The 21,635-nt window shown below is 30.6% G+C and overlaps 3 protein-coding genes across 4 annotated transcripts; 2 read left to right on the top strand and 1 right to left on the bottom strand.

The window, feature by feature from the left end:
* Positions 1-205: 205 nt before the first annotated feature.
* LOC107482416 (rho GDP-dissociation inhibitor 1) lies at positions 206-2,551 on the bottom strand. The gene is made up of 5 exons (XM_016102892.3): positions 2,203-2,551; positions 2,055-2,121; positions 1,413-1,634; positions 1,207-1,331; positions 206-412 (listed from the first exon to the last, which is right to left on the bottom strand). Exons 1-5 carry the CDS (start codon positions 2,392-2,394, stop codon positions 335-337), a joined length of 684 nt encoding a protein of 227 aa, XP_015958378.1. The 5' UTR covers positions 2,395-2,551; the 3' UTR covers positions 206-334.
* Positions 2,552-4,749: 2,198 nt separating this feature from the next.
* Positions 4,750-12,628, top strand: LOC110272419 (pentatricopeptide repeat-containing protein At1g05670, mitochondrial). The gene is made up of 6 exons (XM_052260144.1): positions 4,750-5,047; positions 7,832-10,112; positions 10,357-10,420; positions 10,950-10,969; positions 11,141-11,486; positions 12,069-12,628. Exons 2-6 carry the CDS (start codon positions 7,909-7,911, stop codon positions 12,441-12,443), a joined length of 3,009 nt encoding a protein of 1,002 aa, XP_052116104.1. The 5' UTR covers positions 4,750-5,047; positions 7,832-7,908; the 3' UTR covers positions 12,444-12,628.
* A 655-nt stretch (positions 12,629-13,283) lies between these two features.
* LOC107482415 (uncharacterized) lies at positions 13,284-15,986 on the top strand. Of its 2 annotated transcripts, XM_016102890.3 has the most exons (7): positions 13,286-13,471; positions 13,569-13,606; positions 13,919-13,990; positions 14,373-14,607; positions 14,677-14,794; positions 15,194-15,316; positions 15,432-15,986. In XM_016102890.3, exons 1-7 carry the CDS (start codon positions 13,414-13,416, stop codon positions 15,760-15,762), a joined length of 975 nt encoding a protein of 324 aa, XP_015958376.1. In that variant the 5' UTR covers positions 13,286-13,413; the 3' UTR covers positions 15,763-15,986. The 2 variants fall into 2 exon arrangements, with proteins under 2 accessions (XP_015958377.1, XP_015958376.1); XM_016102891.3 differs by lacking the exon at positions 13,919-13,990 and having other exon boundaries at positions 13,284-13,471.
* Positions 15,987-21,635: the final 5,649 nt, after the last annotated feature.

Genomic DNA, 21,635 nt, shown 5'->3' with positions numbered 1-21,635 from the left:
AAGTATCGGTACTTCATACATTATTAGTGATATAATTAAATTGCAATGAAATCATGGTCAATTCTTGATGCATTGTAATTTCAAGCCGAATTTGCCTATTATATGATTTTAGAGAGAAAACTAACAATCTAGAGTCAATTAATTTATGAACAATTTCTTCACTTAAACGAAACCAACAACTTTGAGAACAATGAGAAACAGAAACAGAGAAGAAGCTAAACTTGAATTAACATTCGTCACACGAAGATAAAACAACATTGTCAAAGAGATTGGAGACATGAGGAAAAATAATAATGTCCCAACAATAAATAACTTGAGCTTCAAATTCAGTCCCTCATTGTCCTCCCCAAGTCTTCCGAATTTCAAAGTGGTAACTCACATCCAAGTAACATTTTCGATCGTCATCTATAAACTGAAAAAGCCATGAAAATCAAATTACTTAGGGACACTAAATTAGTAATGTAACAAACTTAACAAACATTGTAAAACAAATTAAACATAGTTCAGGGTTCAACCAATAAAATTGCGGGAAAAAATGAAATTTGTGGTAGATAATTATCAAAGGGTAAACCACAAAAAATACACCTGAATAATTTTGTCGTATTTTTAAATTATTTTAGGGTATTTTATCAATAATAAAATTCAGGTGCATTTTTGTCAAGTTAATTGAGACATAAACAGAGAAACTGAGAGACTGAGACTGAGAGACAGATACTAAGAGACAGAGATTGAGTATTCTATTTGGTGCAAGGTGGGAGACATAAATTAAAATAAGAATAAAACTCTAATTTAATTTGTACAAAGGAAAAAATTAGAATTAATTAATTGAAATGAGGATATTTTAAGTATAAAATGTTATTAAAGTTTCACTCTTCATCTCTAAAAATTTTAATCCATGTGTCCCTACTTTTTGTAAGTACTAACATACTAAAATTTTAATACCAGTCTTTGAACCAATAAACATGATATTAAGTCACAGTCTTCCAGTCTCTATTTCAATATCTCAAAACAAACGCTACCTTAATTACTAGATAAAATGACAAAAAAAAAACCTTTTTTTTCTTGAAAAAAACAAAAAGACTCAACACAATAAAAGTGGAAATAAACAAAAACACAAAATAAAGACGTGGTCACAATTTATGAAGGATCTGAGGATAATAGTAAAGTTGATGCATAATTTTTATTTTTATTATTTTTTGGTTTTACCTTTGTTCTTGATGCATAAGTTCCCCTGGCAAAAAAGCCAGTAGGGGTAGTTTCTTCTTCCAATTCATATGCATATGGCTCAAGCTGTGGACTAAATGTTCCACACATTCTATTTCTGCTGTCCACTGTTAACAAAAATCCCATGTAACTAACTTAATTATATCATAAATCAAATTAATTAATTAATCAAAGGGGTCCATTCTAACCTCTAACACCAGCTTTCCAGACAACATTAGTGTATTTGAGACCAGAGACAATGTTGTTTGAGACAGTGAATGTGAATTTCATTCGGAATTTGCTTCCTTCCTTAAGCACAAAGAGTGTCTTTTTAGGTTCATTTGTGAATGGAATTGGCAATATTATGTCTTCATCTCTGTCTGGGGATGTAATGCTCAGTCTCACAATCTTCACTTCTGGATCTTTACTTTCTGGATTTCAATCCGCAACGTTTGAAAATTGTCACAAAATTTCATGAGTGAATACTCTGATAATTACCTCGAATGCACTATCCCGGCATTTTTTTCAAAAAAAATAACATTGACTTTTTTTAGTACAGGGATTACTCGGTTCCATAAAAGTAAAGCTCAAGAGTTGGGTTGGGTATTTTTTTTGTCAAAGATCTTGTTGTCTTTCGAAGTAATTGTCAATGGCTATTTAAATTTTTTTCTCAAATTTCATAGTATATATAATGTAAAAAAAAACGTTATTTATACACCAAAATCAACCACTAAGATATTTGTATATAAATACACATATGGTTTAATATATTTTCAACGTGTATTTTATACTAATAATTTGGTGGCTGATTTTAGTTCGAAAAAGCTAGAACTAATTTTGTTGGAAGTTACCTCCAACGGCAGATACATCAACATTTCCAAGTAGTTGTTCTTTCCATTTTCTCAAACTCTCATCATCCTTTTAGAAACAAAAAAAAAAATTATAATAAAAGAAACTTGTTGAAAAAAAAAGTGAAGAATAAAGAAAGAAGCTTATTACTTTATCTTTCTCAAGGTGTTCCTTGAGGCTAACCAGAGGACCAAGATCCAATTCCTTTTCAGTTTCACAACACTTGTTGTCATCATCAGCATCATGTTCTTCACATTGATCAACAACGTTATTCTTGTTCTTGTGCTCTTCCATATTATTATCCTTGGTGGTGGTGGAGACAGTTCTAACAGCACCAGCCATTTTGGTTGAGTCAGAGAAAGTGCAGCCCTTTGTTTTCAAAGTTTAGTTAGTGGTAACACTTTGAATATTTTTGGGTGCCAAATTTAGAGAGAATTTTTGTCTTTTTTTTTTTTTTATTTGAGGAGAGATTTTGCTTTGCTGTTTAGTGTGACTCGTTCAAGACTTTGACCAAAACAAAAATAAAATAAATTGATAAAAAAGAAAGCACCATCTTATTTTTGTTACATCAATCTAACATGACAAAAAAGATAAATAGGTACTTGTCTTCTGATCTGCAGACATTTAAGTCTTTGAAATTTGAAAATACATTTAAGTTTTTGACTTTTTAAAATTTAAACATATTAATCTCTTATGTTTACTTGGGTTTGTCAAGACTCGGAAAAATCAAACATGACTCCCGTTGTCTTGGTTAATACGGATGCACATTTTTAAAATTGAACAAATTAGATTCAGGGATCGATATGTCCAAATTTTGAAGAAACCATAAACTTAAATATATTTTTAAATTCTCAAGGATTTAAATATTCGTAAACAAAAAAATCAATGATTGATTTGTCCTTTTCTCGTCTAACATTAAGATGAATTACAAATTATCTAAACTAATTATTTTTAAAAAAAATACTATGTTCACTAGAAAATTAGTTACTAAATTAGCTTTTATATATTTGTATATATATACATATGTTAAATTCATTGTTAATATATATTTTATTTTAATATATATTTTATATTAATAGTTAATTTTTTGTATACTAACTTTTTTACATAACTATCAATTTAATATATTTACAAAACAGTTTAAAGTTAGACCCAAATTTTTAAATATATATCTAAATAGATCTCTAAAATCTGTTTTTGATGAAATCGAAACAAGTTGCCAGTGTCATCATTCTTGACAATCTCTCCTAATAGATTATTGAATCTACTTAACTGAGATTGATTTGCACTAAAAAGCTGGCTTCCACTTGATACTTCTCCCTCCCAAACTCCTTTAAATGGCAACGAAAATAGTTAAAGGTCCTAAAATCTGAATCAGTCATTGAATCAATAGATATTTAATGATTCAAAGGTTTAATTAAAATTCAATTGGAATTGAACAAAATATAATAAAATAATATATTTAAGTATTAAATATATAATTTTTTTAAAAAATTAATTATTTTTGTAATTTATTATTTTAAATTGGTAAATTTTTAAAAAATTATCTCACTTAATTCTCCTGCATTTGTTCTTGAGAAAACTTTGTTTATTCTATAAAAATATATGTTTTTAATATTGTTTTTTTATTAAGTTTTTTTTTTCTATTTTATTAGATGGAGGAGACATGGAAATTGAAGTAAATATGTCTCATATTTTACAATATTGTATTTTTTATTTATATGCGTTTTGATTTTCTTAGTTATAAAATTTGATATTTGAAGTTGTTCATGAACTTTTAATAGTAAATTATGGATAATTCATTTTGTGAAACTATCAAATTTTAAATTTTAATAGTTTAGAAATTATTGAATTTAAATATTTAAAATTATATATTAAATTTTTTAATAATTTCACTCTATATTTAATTAAACAAGTTCAACCATGGTTCGACTTCAGTAAAATCATTGAACCAGTTACTCGACCGATTCGATGACCACTCTGGTTCTCACAACCTTGACTATAACCGAAAAAAATAAACACTTGAGTTTCAGTGGCGCTTACTAGGCGTGTACATGACTCGATCCGGCTTAAAGACTCGGCCTGACTCCGAACACTTTCGGGGCTAATTTAGTGTGATTTCATTGGATCTAGGATTGGATAAGGGTCTCAAAAATAGACTCGGTCATTATTTCGAATCAGGTCCGGGCCATAACTCGGGTCACCCGAACTCGGCCCGGTGCCCCGATAATCATATACAATTAATATTTTGTGTTATTAGTGATGGATGATGGTTATTCTTATGTGGAGTTTAAATATTGTAAACCTTAATATTATGTGTTATTAGTCATTATAAGATTATAAGTTAAGGTTTTATGTTTAAAATGCATAAGACTTTAGGCTAATGCATAATAGTGTTATTTGCATTGATTTAAATATTTGGTGTTATTAGACAATATTCGTATTGATTATGGTTATGTTTTAATTTTAGAAAAGGATTGGCTTTTATTATATTTTTTTAAGTGAATTTTATTATGTGAATTGTAAAATAATGATGGGAAATTAAGTGATTTTTACATGGTAAAGATCTGATTTTTATCCAACCCAAATGTGTGTAAGTTTTATCGAGTTTAAGATCGAATTAGAATCTAAAAAATAGATACAATCTATATTTCGAATCGAATCTGAATTAAACCAAACCCAATGTGGTCCGACACATATACACCCCTAGCGCTTAAGTCAAACTCAAGTCCTCTCAACCAAAGAAAAAGTTAAAAACCCTGGCCTCAGCCGCCGTCTGTTCGTCCGTCGAGCCATTGCCGCCATCCGTCCGTCGAGCCACTGCCGCCGTCTGTCGCACGTAGGGCTTCTCTCTTCATCCTGTTCTCCAAGTCTCCAACCCCTGCTCTCTTCTTCCGCGAGCTCAGCCCATCCGTCGTCTTCATCTGCTCGCCGTCGTGTGGTCGGCGGGGTCCATAGTGGCAACGTACTCTGCCCAGAGTCCCAGACTTCGAAGGTCAGTTCACTGCTCACTTCTTCTGCTTTTTTTTAATGCCCTGTTCAATGATTATTTGACTGATTTGTGTTTTTAAATTTTGATTGAATGATTATTTGATTTCTGATTAGCTCTGGTTCTGCTGTGATGCTGTTTTGTGTGTTGTGATTTTGCTGATTTGTCAAATGGTTGATATTTGTTGGGTTGGTGACCATATAGGGAAATACAGGGAAGATTAGGAGTAAAAATGGGGAAGTTGTATTTTCTGACCCAGTTTTTTTTCTTTGAACTCAATTTTGGTTTCCAACTGTATCAATTGCACAGCCTCTATGAGATGATATAACGGTGAAACAACAAAATGTTTTTTTATTTTTGTTTTTTTTTATGGGCAAAGACTGGTCTTCTTGAGATTTATTTTTAAAAGTTGTTATATGATCTGCTCAGATTTTGTTGTGGGACATGGAGAACTATGATCTGCTCAGATGTTGTCTTTAATTATTAGAAAGGTTTGCTATTTTTAATTATAAAGATTTGCTCTTTCTCACTTCATATTGAGCTTATTACATCATGCTTCTCCCTTGGGGCTAATAGCAGAATGGGGGGATTGCAAATGGATGGATGTTGGATGATGATGACTCTTGTTAATCTTGGTTTATCTATTTATATTTGTTTAGATTGTTAAATGCTGGTTAATTCAGCATAGGCTTTTGAGTACTTGTATTTGCCATGGTTGATGAATATTGCCAATTATACATTCGCCTTGTGTTTATCCCCGTCTTTGTTAATTTTTGTGCTAACAACCTTGTTAAAAACTTAAAATTGTCCATAAAGGCATAAAGTGTGTGTATTTATATTTTATTTATTATTTTATTATAAAACAGTTATTCTGGCTAAATTATTATTGAACTGGTTAGACTAATAAATCAATAAACTAATAACTATAGTAGTTTGATGGCTGGTCTAGTTTTCAGAACTTTGGTGATAAGAGAAAAGAATACTGGTTAGAGAGATAAGGATTATAAATTTTTTAGGCTAAAGGGTATTATAGGATTTTTAATATAGCTATTAATTGGGTAAAATACCTCCATAAATCAAAGGGAAATAGATTTTACTGAATCTCCCAAATCAAAATTCCTTACGAGAGCATATTTTTATTTAATCGAATTTAGGCATACAAGTAATAAATCGAATGAATCAAATTCGAATTACTAGGGATAGCGGTAAATCGAATTGACATGATTCGATTTAGCATGCATATACCTGGGCTAAATGTAATTCGAAGCGATTAAATTTGATTTATGTGCAAAATGCACGAATTGCATAAATCGAATTTATGAAATTCGATTTACTGTATTTTGATATACCAACAAATATATCTATATGGAACCAATGCTAAATCAAATTCAATTAGTTCAATAATGTGAGTTTATGGAAAAAAATTACATTTTATAAAGTTTAAATTTGTTTATTATGTATAGGTTAGTAATGAGTACATTACAAATAGAATTGCATCGATTTCCTCCAGAATGGTTGGATTCTGTTGAATTGCTCGGTAGAGCATGTTTAAATTTCCAGAAGTTGCAGCACGTACCAGCATTGCATTGACTACTTGCAGAATGTTTGGACGGTGTTGAATTATTCGGTAGAACATGTTTATATCTTTACATGTTGCAGCTTGTTCCAGCATTGCATTGACTTCCTCCAGAATGCTTCGATTAGTTCATAATCTTGGAACATCCCTTCTGGCATAAGAACTGGAGTGGATGACATTGACTCCCAAGAATTTGAGGATGCTGATTTGGTATCAGCAGAAGAATCATTGGACCACCAAATCAAGTTACTATTACTGTCCTTTGAATTATTATTATTATTATTATTATTATTATTATTATTATTATTATTATTCATCTTTCTCAAACAGTCAACAAATGTACTTGTTACTAACCTATACATAATAAACAAATTTCAAACTTTATAAAAAAAATTTCACAAACACGAATGATCGAACTAATTGAACTCGATTTAGCATTGGTTTTACGTAGATATAATTATTGGTGTATCAAAATACAATAAATCGAATTTCATGGACTCGATTTATGCAATTCGTGCATTTTGCACATAAATTGTATTTAATCGCTTCGAATTACATGTATAAGGTATATGCATGCTAAATTAAATTTGATAGGATCGATTTATCTTGAAGCAAATCTACATCCATGCTAAATCGAATCATCAAATATTTCTAGTAATTCGAATTTGATCAATTCAATTTACTACTTGTATGTAAATCGAATTGAATCAATTCAATTTATATAAAAACCATGCTCTAGAACATGCACATAACGAATTCACGTAAAATCCATCTTCCTTTGATTTATGGAGGTGTTTTATCCCTATTAATTAGTAATTATGTTCAATGTAAAATTCTATTGTATAAAATAGATATATTAAGAATATAAAATCTTGAAATTTGTTGATATTATATGGCATTTATGCTGAATGGAAAATTTAATTGTTGTAAAGTAAAAAGAGTATTATTGCTAGGTAACAAACTTTTTTTAACCAATATTATCTAATTTTTTTAAAATTATTTTATTTATCTTAAATTTTAAATTTTGAATCATAAATTTTTAATCTTAAATTATAAATCTAAATACTAAAGCTAACTAATGTTTACTAACTAAAATATAATTCCTTATACCTTTTCAAATAGATATATATTAGGAATATAAAATCTTGAAATTTATTGTATGTTAATAATTAAATAATTTTATTATTTATTTATTGAAACCGGTTTATTAACAGAATTACAGGTCCGGTTCTGGTGACCTGGTCGATCCTAGAAGGAGCATGGCATCCATTACCGGATTTTCGTCTTTCACATGAAGAGAGCAACAGCTGCAGCTATCTCCTCCTCTCTTCAACGCTTTCACCATCTCCCATTTCCCACTTTCGCTTCTCTCAGAACCTTTTCCTTTTTCGGCCCATCCAATCCGAGGCCTTTCCCTGATTACTCCCTTAAGAAACCCACCGTCACTGACACCCACCTCGTCCACCGCATCTCCACCACCATCAAGCAACGCCGCTCCGAGCCACTCCGCCGCGTTCTCAAACCCTATGAGTCAAAGTTCAAACCCGATCACTTCATTTGGGTCCTCATGGACATCAAGAACGACTACAACCTTGTCTTGGATTTCTTCAACTGGGCTCGCCTTAGAAGGGACCCTTCCTTGGAAGCACTCTGCATTGTGCTTCAGATTTCTGTGGCTGCCAGGGATCTCAGGATGGCGCAGAGGCTCGTTTCTGAGTTCTGGGGCAGGCCGCGTTTGAATGCACACCAAGTGTTTGATGTTTTTACTGAGAGGTTGATTTACACTTATAAGGATTGGGGTGCTGATCCCCATGTGTTTGATGTGTTTTTTCAGGTGATTGTTGAGTCTGGGATGCTTCTAGAAGCTGGAAAGTTGTTTTATAAGCTGCTGAGTTATGGTGTTGTTTTGTCTGTAGATTCCTGTAACTTGTTTCTCACTAGGCTAGGGGGAAGTTTCAAGGGGATGTGGACAGCGGTTCGGGTGTTCAGGGAGTATGCCAAAGTAGGTGTTTGTTGGAAGACTATGTCTTATAATATTATTCTTCATTGTCTTTGTAACTTGGGGAAAATAAGAGAAGCTCATACTTTGCTTATACAGATGGAGTTTAGGGGGAATGTTCCTGATGTTGTAAGTTATAGTACTATGATCAGTGGTTATTGTCAGGTTGGAGAGGTAGAGAAGGTCTTGAAGCTCGTCGAAGAATTGCGTCGGAAGGGATTAACACCAAATGAGTATACCTTCAATAACATACTTGTCCTTCTTTGTAAGGCTGGTGAGGTAGTCGAAGCGATGAAAGTGTTGAGGCAGATGTCAAAGCAGGGTGCTTTTCCTGATAATGTTGTCTATACAACTTTGATAAGCAGTTTTTGCAAGTCTGGGAATGTTTCTGCTGCATACAAGCTCTTTGATGAAATGAGGCATAAGAAAATCAATCCTGATTTTGTGACGTATACTTCGGTGCTTCACGGCCTGTGCCAAACTGGAAAGATGGTGGAAGCACACCAACTGTTTGGTGAAATGATTGGTAAAGGGTTAGAACCAGATGAAGTTACTTATACTGCTCTAATTGATGGGCATTGCAAGGCAGGGGAAATGAAAGAGGCCTTTTCTATTCACAACCAGATGGTTCAAAAGGGTCTGACTCCAAATATCATAACTTATACTGCATTAGTTGATGGCCTATGTAAACGTGGAGAGGTAGATATAGCGAATGATCTTCTTCATGAGATGGCTGGAAAGGGCCTTCAGCTAAATCTTTGCACGTACAATGTAATGGTCAATGGTCTTTGTAAGATAGGAAATATAGAACAAGCAATAAAACTTATGGAAGAAATGGATCTGGCAGGGTTTTATCCTGACACTATTACATACACTACAGTCATGGATGCGTATTGCAAGATGGGGGAAATGGCGAAGGCTCACGAGTTGCTGAGAATTATGCTTGATAAGGGGCTTCAGCCTACAGTTGTTACATTCAATGTATTAATGAATGGGTTTTGCATGTTAGGGATGGTGGAAGATGGTGAAAGACTAATCAAATGGATGTTAGAGAAGGGTATAATGCCAAATGCAACGACATTCAATTCTCTTATGAAGCAGTATTGCATTAGAAATAACATGCGCGCGACTACTGAGATTTATAAGGGGATGCTTGCTCAAGGAGTGAAGCCCGACAGTAACACATATAACATTTTGATTAAAGGGCACAGTGTGGCTAGAAATATGAAAGAGGCATGGTATTTGCATAAAGAAATGGTGGAAAAGGGCTTCACTCTTACTGCTGCTTCATATAGTGCTCTTATCAAAGGTTTTTGTAAGAGGAAAAAATTCGCAGAGGCTAGGCAGCTATTTGAGGAGATGAGAATCCAAGGTTTGGTTGCAGATAAAGAGATATATGACATTTTTGTTGACGTAAACTATGGAGAAGGGAACTGGGAAATTACCCTTGAGCTTTGTGATGAAGCAATAGAGAAATGTCTTATTAAGAGAAATTAGTTGAATGTTGTCCGAGTATGATGGAATTATAAGAGGTAGCAATTTTGTGCGCATAACTTGCAGACCATAAACAGCAATTACACTCATTATTGAAACAGTGAAATTGATGTCCATGTATATTGCTAAGAGTAGATTATCATACATTCATACTAACATACACAGAACACAAGAAATAGTGTGTTCTCAAATTCAATTATTCAACATGACACCTAAGATTCTCTCCAAGGATATTTGTGGTCGAAGTTGGGACACTGCCAGATGCTACATCCTGGATCCCTTTGTCTCCCTTGCATGTAGAAAAACAAAGGTAATTTTCATTGTTTTTTGGAAATATGTAAATAGTTATTTTAAATGAAAGGAAATTCATACAACCTAATTTTTTCCTAATATAGTTTTTGACATCCTTCATAACTTCTTATAGAGCTCTTTATTCGGCGATGGTGGATTTTAAAATGGATATAGATGCTGGAATTTCATAATCTTATTGAAAAAAGTTTGTCTTTTATTTTATTGCAAAAATTACAACACGTAATATGTAAAACCTTGAAGAATTAGTGGTGGGTGGTTGCTACTTCTAAACACAACTTCATCTAGCATTCCATGTTCGCATTATGCAATAAACTCTCTGACCTTATGATAAATTATCTAATCTTTATTGCCATTGGCTTATTCTTCTACTATAGTTATCCACATTAACAAATCAGATGAAAGGATTTGATGCTCATATTTCATCTGGCATACAATATATACATATAGAGAGAATCTAATGATCGTGCATGCTTCATGGCACTGTACAACGTTCTTAAAAGCTATACATACCATGATTATTGGTGCAGGAAAACAAGGAGACCAACAAGTAGCTCGAGTAAATTACTGGTAGGTACTTGTTAGTTTGGTAGCCTTGTACACATTCATCTACCATTCCACCTTTGCATTTATGATCTAGACTCTCACATCAACTAACCTTCTTTTTGCCATTGATTCATTCTTCTATATAGTCATACATATACCAAAAGTAACTTAAAAGAGTTTTAACCTTATTTCCTGAAGAAACCATGACAAAGAGTGAAGTAAAGCTGTTGGGGGCATGGCCTAGTCCATTTGTTATGAGGGCTCGGATAGCTCTTAACATCAAATCAGTGAGCTATGAGTTCCTTGAGGAGACATTTCAACCTAAGAGTCAGCTCCTTCTTGATTCCAACCCTGTTTACAAGAAAGTCCCTGTTCTCATTAATCAAGACAAACCTATCTGCGAATCCTTGATCATTGTGCAGTATGTGGATGATGTCTGGTCCTCTGGCCCATCCATTCTCCCTTCTGAGCCTTACGACCGTGCCATTGCACGCTTCTGGGCTACCTATCTCGATGACAAGGTACACAATGATACTCCACCTTGTCAAGGTTTTCTAGCTGTTATATGTCAAATGTTTTTTGTTTGCTTAACTTGATTGAAAATTATCATCATTCATCAATTACCATAAAGCCAATCTCCATTTGCCACCTATTTTAGGAGAGGTTTTAACTATTTTGCTTATTAATATACAGCTAATCTTCTGACAAAAAAATTTCAAAAGCATAATAAAATGACATCACAGGGAAAATTATGTAATACTATAAAAGTTAAAAAAGAAAACTCTTTACATTACTTTGGAACACTTAATACAGCATTCTCTCATACAAATAGTCAGTATTTTATTATATTTTGATGCATGTATACCTGTCTATTGATATATACTTATATTAATATAAGCATCCCCTACTATGTTTATGCATGATATATTTAAGATTCATTTTTCTTTAATCATGTGTCACATATGTGTGGACAAACTTGTGTTAAAATATTATTTTTATGAATACAAAATAGTCAATACACAAAATTGCATAGTACAATTTTTTTATGTGCAAGTTTTGGAATGATGAAATTTAAGTGTGGAAATGATTCTGTGATTTTGCAGTGGTACCCGACCTTGAGATCTGTTAGAGGAGCAAAAGGAGAGGACGAGAGGAAGAAGTTGATAACGGAGGTTGGAGAAGGATTGACATTGCTTGAGGATGCACTTAACAAGACAAGCAGAGGCAAAGACTTCTTTGGTGGTGACCAAATTGGTTACTTGGACATTGCATTTGGGTGCTTCTTGGGATGGCTGAGGGTGACAGAGTCACTCACTGGGGTGAAGTTGCTTGACCAAGTTAAGACACCTTGTTTGGTGAAATGGGCTGAGAGGTTCTGTGCACATGGTGCTGTCAAAGATGTTATGCCACAAACAGAGAAGCTTGTTGAGTTTGCTAAGATGTTAATGGCCAAAATGGCTGCTTCTACTCCAAATTAAAAAGTTTCTTATACAAGGTAGCAGGGAACTTATTCTATGCCATGCTTCATGAGATTCTAATGTAGTAGGAAATTGGAAGATCCGAATATGAATAATGTTTTTCATGATTTTAGTTTCATGTTAATTTCTTGTCACAGAAATGCGATAATAATTTAGATTCTAATGTTTTATTTTTTTTTCAATTATTTAATAAGGTGTGATATAGAAAAAAAAACTGTTCTTGGTAAATAATGTTTTTATACTTTATTTAAAAAAAATTAATTTTGATTTGATTAAAAATAATTATGTTTATATTAACGTGTGAATAAATAATAGAGCAATGTTAAGGGCCAGCAACTTTTGTGATTTATAGCCATCAAATAGCCATTAATAATGATTTTAATTGTGTGAGATTTTATTTAATGGCTTATTTTTCTTTACTGATTACATGTTGGCCAAAATTTAACAAAGTTGTTAGTTTCCTAGACTTTTCCAAAATAATATTAAAAAAATAAATGTAACTAAATAATAGAGAAATATTATTTGTACATCAAAATCAGCCACTAAAATTCACTAATATATTTATGTATAAATACATATGTAGTTTAATTTATTTTCATAGTGTATTTGTATACCAGCATGTGTTTTATACTGGGGCTAATTTTGGTGTATATGTATCATAACCCTAAATAATAATATAAAACTATTAACCATCAAAATTAAACCCATACAAAAATCTCCTATCTTCAAATTTATACTCTGACCCATGATACTTCAAATTAAAAAAAAAAAACCTAGAAGGAAAAGCAAGAAAAGAGGAGAGTAAAACCAAAAGATATGTGAGTGTGTGTTCCTTATCCTGATGATATATGTAGTGTATGTTGCATCTACGCTTTCAACAACTAACACACTCATTCTTTCTCTAGTCTCTAGCTCCCTCGTCCTGTAAATCGCAACATGATATGACATAACGAGATAAGAGGACACTAGAATGTCGCGCTTCTTAGTGCCCCACTTCAACTTCAAAGCCCTCCCCGACACCCATCTCAGTAACCGTCTTCGTTCTCTGCTTTTTCTATTTCAATTGCTATTGGATCCCATTATCTTTTCTTTTTGCTGCCCTTACATTAAATCAAATATACACAGGAGAAAACTTGTGTCCACATCAGCCACTCCCCCCTCAGGTACACCTATAATTCTTGTTACATTTTTATATTTGGACAGAGAGAGGGATAGAAGATCGATTCAGAAATCACTAGCTGTGTTGTAGCTTTTATTTGAAATGGTCAAATTAGCATTTGTGTGAACACTAACAACAGTTCAAGTCTAGTTAATTTTACTTGAAATCGATACTTGAGAATTGTTAAATGATAATTTAGTCCGACCTATTAACTTCACATGAGGTTAAATGCATCTGAGTTTTCACTCTACTGCTCAAAAGGGTAGAGGCAAAGGAAGTGATTATCTCTATTCACTCTCTGTCTATCTCTCTGCAGAGACTCCTCCAATGTTCAACCTCAGCTTCACATTCAACCTCCAATAACTACCGTCCGGCTGTCATTCTTCCCGTTAGTCTTCTCTACTCTTTTGATTTGATTTTATTTGAATTTTGATGCCATTTATCACTCATTATCTGCCTAGATATAATCGTGTAACAAAGTTCGTTCGCCTAGACCTTAAATTCTAAACCCTAAACGGTGTGAAATTTGCTGAAGTTCGTCGGTAATGTATACACATTTACTTTTTCTAAATTATATTTATCTTTACCGTAAAAACTCAAGTGCATTCAACTTTAGGTGAAGTGATAGCTAAGAGCGATTAAATGATTTGACTAATTTGACTAAATTTTCATCTAACGACAGTTATTAACTTCACGTGAAGTTGACTAAATAAATATTAACCTGATATGATTTGATTTGGATTTTGATGTCATTCATCACTCATTATCAGGGCTTGGGCAACAACTCCGGCGACTACCACAAGTTAGAGCAAACTCTAGAGGATAAGTACGGCATGCCCACGGTGGTGGCAAAGGTGTCGAGAGTTGATTGGCTCCGTAACGCTGCCGGTTTGGTAGACCCCAATTACTGGCGTGGCACCCTTCAGCCAAGGCCTGTCCTTGATTGGTATTTGAAGAGAGTTGATGATGCTGTTCAAGAGGCTAAGCTCTTGGCACAACAACAAGGTCCTCCTTCTCTTCTTTTCTTACATCCCTTAATTAAGCCATAACCAACCTTAGCTTGTGTTGTTACAGATGCAAGTATATCCCTCATTGGCCACTCCGCAGGAGGATGGCTTGCGCGTCTCTATATGCAAGATTTTGAACTCTCCCACCATGTATCCTTGTTATTAACTCTTGGAACTCCTCACCTGTAATTACTTCCTTTTCCAATTTGTTCTATCCATGATTATACTCCTGTCCTTTAAGAGGTATTGTCAAATTTGAGAGCTCATTAAATTAGTTATTGACTTTTAGAATTGACCAAATTGATCCCTAAATTTACAAATCATAAATCTCTATTCGTCCAACCAAAACTATCAGTATGTCAGTGTTAATGACAGCTGAATTAGAGAAAAAGAAGATTTATGATTTGTATCTTCAGGAACTAATTTAGTCTTTTCCAAAAGTCAGAGACTGTTTTAGTGAGTGATGATAATTTTAGGGACTATATTAGTCATTACCTATTGTTAATGAATGTGGACAGTTAGCATGAGAATGAGGGAGTAAAGAAATAAAGCTGCTGCTAATGATGAAATAATTGTGTTTTCAGCCCTCCTCCAAAAGGCGTGGCAGGGGTTATTGATCAAACTCGGGGCCTCCTTGATTATGTCGAAAAGAATTGCTCTAAAGCTGTTTACACCCATCAACTTAAGTACGTGTGTATCGCAGGAAGGTATATATACTTTACAGTAGTTGAGACTTGAGGGTTAGTAGTTAGTACATGAATATTTATGAGATTAGTTGGTAATATCACTATAAATAGCATGACTCTTGTATCATTACTAAAGGTACATTCAAGGAGCTCCGCTTTGGGGCAGCTCAAATTCAGTTGCAAATGCGGAATTTGCAGTTCCAGCAGGTGAAGGCGTAAACATGAAGCCGGAAAGTGGAAGCACATTACGTGGTCGCATTGTTGGTCAAGGTTACAAGCAGGTATGTGGGGAAGCAGAGGTGTGGGGTGATGGCGTGGTACCTCAAGTATCAGCTCACTTGGATGGCGCACTTAACATTTCTTTGGATGGTGTTTACCACTCACCGGTGGGTTCAGATGATGAACTCAGACCATGGTATGGCTCCCCCTCTGTGTTGGATCAATGGGTACAACACCTCCTTCATTAACCAGCATGGGTGCTATAGAGAAATGCCAGAGGTCATTTGTTTTTGACCATCAGTTAGTCATCAACTCAATTTCTTTAGTCTAGTTTCTTTAATCTAGTAATCCAACAATATACTTTATCTTATATTTTTAAATATGATAGCTAACTGATGGTCAAAACAATAAATTCTGATGGCCTTCTAGTATTTTTCAGTGATATATATATGTTCCCTTTTATTTTTCTTTACACTTTATATCCATTTTGTTACCATATATTAGGTAGAAGAGTAAATAGAGAAAATAAACGTATAGTAGATTTACACACATTTATTCTTCTTATCTATCTGGACAGTAAATGTCTATATTCAATTTTTTAAATAATACTTAAGTTCTGTGTATTTGTATGAAACTATATATGAATCGCACATACTTATTCTTTTTATAATAAATATTTATTTTTTTATAAAATATATTTAAAAAATATTATGTGCAGACAAAAAAACAATTATCATATAGTATATAAATATATATATATATAATTTAATTTATTTTTATGTATTTTTTATATTTTAATATATATTTTATGCTAATAATTAATTTTAATATACATCCAACATAACTTATATATTTATTAACGAGAAACAAAGTATATAGCTTACTAGCATTTTGACAAGAACATCGATTCTCAAAAAAGAGTTATTCCTCGGCCAAAGTAAAACAGTGAATGTAAATATCTGCAAAAGATATTCTAATACTCAAATTAGTGCATGAAAAATCTTAGTATAGACTTTAGATGAATTCAAAACATACCTGCCTTGTTGTTTTATCATTGTGCTTTATAAGTTGTGCTCGGCATACAGCCGTTTATCTGTTATGATCGTGTTAATCATGGTAATAAAGTATTTTAGAGCGATTTAAAGTCGTTTAGAGTATGTCGAATTCATACGTTCAAACTATAGTAACGACTACAAACTAGAGTGCATCAATGTATATTTCAATAAGAGAAAATCTAGGAATTAGCAGATTTTGTGATTTTTAGCTATCAATGATGTTTTTAATGGTGTGAGATTGCATCTAATGGTGTAAAAACATTCATTTTCTTTTTGATAGTTAAGTGATGGTCAGAATTTAACAAAAGTGTTGGACCCTACACCTTCTTTCAATAAATCTCCTGCTCCTCCGATAAAGTCATCAAAGTCAGACAACCAGTGAAATCAAACTAATATTAATTCAACAATGCTAGGGAACCAACTTTATATAAGCCAAGAATCAGTCAACTGGTAAATCAGAGGCACCGGTGACTTTAACTGGATGTTGTTACTGATAGGCACACGGATGTTTCTTTTTCTTGTAAATTGGATGATTTTGGATATGATTTCTATGTTTCATGTGTTAAGTATTAATAAAACATAATTAATTATATGAACCAATTAATGACTGATCAAAGCATCTGTTCTGTGATTCTCTCCTAACACTAGCGTATCTTCTCTTATGTTTTGAACGTGGTCAACAATAATTTAAAAAATAAATTAAATTATAAATTAATAAAACTAATTATAATTAATTATGTTGTTCCATTCTTGGCTGATTATTAGTTGGTTCCATATACTTTTCCATATTAATTAGATTTTATTAGAATCTAACTAGGAGCGAAGCCAACTCCAATAAACTAGTTGAAAAACAAATCTGTTACAAAACAAAATAAAAGATAATTCTCCATTATCCTAATTTTTTGAATTTTAAAATAGAAAATAAAAAGGAGTTAGTTTAGTTGGTTTATAATGTAATTGACTTCCTAAATTTTTTCATAATAATTAGAATCAAGGGAATCGAATTGCGGCCAAATTTTGAATCACGAATCGTTTCAAATCATTTCGAATAATAAGATTCAAAAAATAATATAAAATTTTTATATCTAATAAATAAAAGTTTTGTATTTTTATTGAAAGGTTACAACTACAATGAGGGGATGGCACAAAGACTAAATTTTGGTGTGATTTATAGCTGAAGGAAGGTAGATTATGTGAGAAGTTTTCCTGTTTATATAGAGCAGTGACAGCAAAGGAATGCAACATTAGTGAGTGTGGTGTTTGGAGATGGAGCCTTCAATGGAGAAGACATTTGAGGGAATGGGAGGAGCATGACTTAACGGAAAAATTGAACACTAGATATAAGTTGAGTAGGTCTTGCATTTTAGAGTTTGGATGCTAATTGAGCTGAAGATGTTTAATAAGTGATCTTGTTAGTCTATTTTGTGTATAAAAATAAATTATTAGATATTCAATATTTTTATCAGGGATCATGTAATAAGTATCAAATACTTTACTAAGTAGTCTCACAAACGCTAAGTTGTAAGATGATAATAAGCACATATGAGATCATCTTGAAAATATAACAATTAGAGATTCTCTAAATTTTGAATTTTTATTTTAGAGGATAAAGTATAATCTCTCACATTTGAATAGTTTCTCTCTCATATTTTTTTTGGTCTCATCTATAAAATAAATAGTGTGAGATCACACTTTACTTTCTAAAATGAAATTCAAAATTTAGAGGATACAAATCCCTAAAAAATATATATAATGAATGAATTGGTTCATATATATCATTTTGAATCTGCTCAAAGAATTCAAAAAATTTAAATCTAATCTTTAAGATGAGGTAATCAATCATGCCAAATAGTGAATTTATTTGGGCTAATAAACTTCTAGTTTACTATAACGTGATTCAGTTACATTAATATGGATATAGTATATACAAAAAAAATATACAATTTTTTTAATATAATTTTTTATTTGAATCACAATTAGTAATACAAAGGAATGTTATATTCATTTACTATCTCAATATAATATCTATTCTTACGATTATCCTTAAAATGTAGTAAGTTTTTTTAAAATTTTATAGATAATTACGCATTATCTATAATGAGTTTTGTTCCTTTAGGAAACAAAATAATAACTTTTTTAAAGCTATCAATTATTTTATTTGTACCAATAATGATAACAACACTTGTCTCTTTTATGTATAAGGTTGGCAAAAATAAATTTTGCTTTTGAGAATAATGTGTGTAGTTATACTATCTGCAAGAAAAATATATTTTTCTTGTACCTTCGCCATTTTCTTCACAAGAAAAAATAAATATGTAAAATTGTAAGTCAATATATGTTTATCTTTAAATTAATTTTCTTATGAAAATCATAACTCAATTATTTTGTTAATGCATATATATGTAATGAGTTAAATTATATTTTTATTTGTATAGCTATTTTATTTATTGTACACATATTATAATAATAACACAAATTTATTTATTAATTCTTTAAAATTTATATAGAATGACAAATTTAAAAGTAAATACATTCAAACATAAATAAGTAAAAACATATATTAATATATAAAAAATCAAACATATAATAAAAAAATTTATTTAATATTTCAATTTTTTATTAGATGATCAATATTTTTTTTAGCATCTTCAAAAAAATCAAACACATCGTATTGAGCTATGATAGATCTTTTGAGATAAAATTATAAAATTAGTTTTTATTTTTTTTTCTCATTCCCTTTAGTAAAGTTTAATTAAGTACTTTGGCATACGATAAGTACTGACTAATGACTTTTACCACCACAACGATAAGTACTGACCAATGATTTTTACCACCACAACGATAACATCTAATTTTTATATTTTTAATGTGCCCAATTTTCTTTTCTTTATTATCTCATTGATTTTTTATTATTGAAAAATCTTTTTCTATGTTTTTTTTATCATATTTATTATCGAAATAGTAACCTTTATCATTTTTAGGATTACAATGTATCACATTTACTTTGAAAAATTGAGCAGAGTAAGAGAGGCAAGCTTCATGATTTTCATAAGCAGTTCGTTAGTCTGTTCTATCATAAAAAAACATGCAATTAATTCAGAATATTTTATAAATTCCTTCTCTCGATATTATTGTTATTGGAGCATATTCAAGGCATAAAATGTCGAATATGTTTTCTCCAATATATCTTTATCAGCAACATTTTTTCCATACATTTTTTATTTTGAGGTTGTTTTGAATATTGTAAAATTATATTTAGCAATGAATTTAAAATCTTGTAATTGCAGATGTAACTATTCACATCGAGCATTTAGAAGAATCATCGATTTTATGTGATAATACATTTTTTTGGGCTCTTCTATAATTATGCTAGATCTTTTATAATAAAATATTTATTTTTCAATCATTCATCAAAATAACGATAACAGAAAATTCTTGTTTTAATATAATTCTTTAGCATTGTATTATTGTTTGCTCAATGATATTACCGAAACCTATTGAGTCCAGATCTATAATCTATGATAAATATTTTTTTTAAAAAATATGAAGTGGTATAAGTTTCAAATAAAAAAAGATTTGACATAATTAAAATTTTTTACCTTAAGAATTTTTGTACTAATAACATATTGTAAAAATATAATAAAATTAGATAAATAAGACTAAAAATTTATATATGAGAATATGAAAGAATTATATTTTAATAATATCCTCACAATATAATATTTAATAATTTATAAAAATATATTTTTTATTACACAAAAATTTAATACAAGAACTAGAATAATATAAATTTGTAAACTTGATATATCTTAAAGCTTTTTTTAGGATCTATTATAAATAAAAATTTTAAATTAAATAATAATAAAATATTATTTACTTAATTTACTTATTAATTAATAAATATATATTACAAAAATTCATACTTGATTAATTGATAATGTTTTATATTTTATTGTGTATAATAATACTCCATATTCTATTATACATAATAATACTCTATCATGACATCCACAACAATATCATTTTATAACAAAATCCTCTATAAATTACATTTTCTCTTTTAATAACAATTTCAAACACATTCTTAGTTTGGGACACCCGATTTATAAAGATTTGACTGGTAGTCGGCTTTTAATAATAATTCTTGTATCGAAATGCACATCAATAAAACCAATAAGCATTGGTCACCAAAAACGAAAACCAATAAGCATGAATATTGAGACAGAGATACAAAAATATAAAATTGTATTTGATAGAAGAAATATGAATAAAGATAATATATTTAGATACACTAAATTAATATATTTTATATTTATTCTAACAAAAAAAATATAAAAATATTAATAAAAGATATAATTTAATTTTTATTTTTTTATTATTTTTATTAATTTTTTATAATTATACTTTTCATCTCAAATTTTTTTATCTCAAATTTTTTGAATGAAAAAAAAATAAATTAAATTTTTATAATTTATTCTAGTTTATTACTAAATATAATACAAAAATATACATTTTTATGTCTCTATTTATTAGTATCTTGTTTTATTCTATTTTCATTTATCAATATTTTGTCCTATTCTATTCTCGTTATCAGGAACAAAGCAACCAAGGTGCAGACCAAGGCACAATAGTACATTACCATATCATTCTCTTACTTAGCTTAATGCTCCTTTATATCAACCATGAATTTAATTTTAATCTATATTAAATATATCAAAAATTAATTGCTAAATTAAATTTTCGTATATATTTTGATTAATGCTTTCTTATTAATATGATAACTAAAATATTAAAATTAATATATTTTTATGAAAAAACTTTTAATTTTAATAAAAAAACATTAATTTTAATAATAAAAAAGCATTAATTATGAGAAAGCATTCAAAAGCATTCATAATGCTCTCTTATTATTATGAGAAAGTATTAATTTTAAAAAACTAATTTTAATATATTTGATACAAATATTAAAATTAAGCATTAATTTATATTAAATATATCAAAAAATTAATAGTTAAATGATTTTTTTGTATAATAATTTTAAAGAATTAATTTAATTTATCAATTAC

The sequence above is a fragment of the Arachis duranensis genome, chromosome 4, assembly GCF_000817695.3.
Source record: "Arachis duranensis cultivar V14167 chromosome 4, aradu.V14167.gnm2.J7QH, whole genome shotgun sequence".
Lineage (NCBI taxonomy): Eukaryota > Viridiplantae > Streptophyta > Magnoliopsida > Fabales > Fabaceae > Arachis > Arachis duranensis.
The sequence above is the reverse complement of the archived record's forward strand: the minus strand, read 5'-3'. Positions and strand labels throughout refer to the sequence as shown.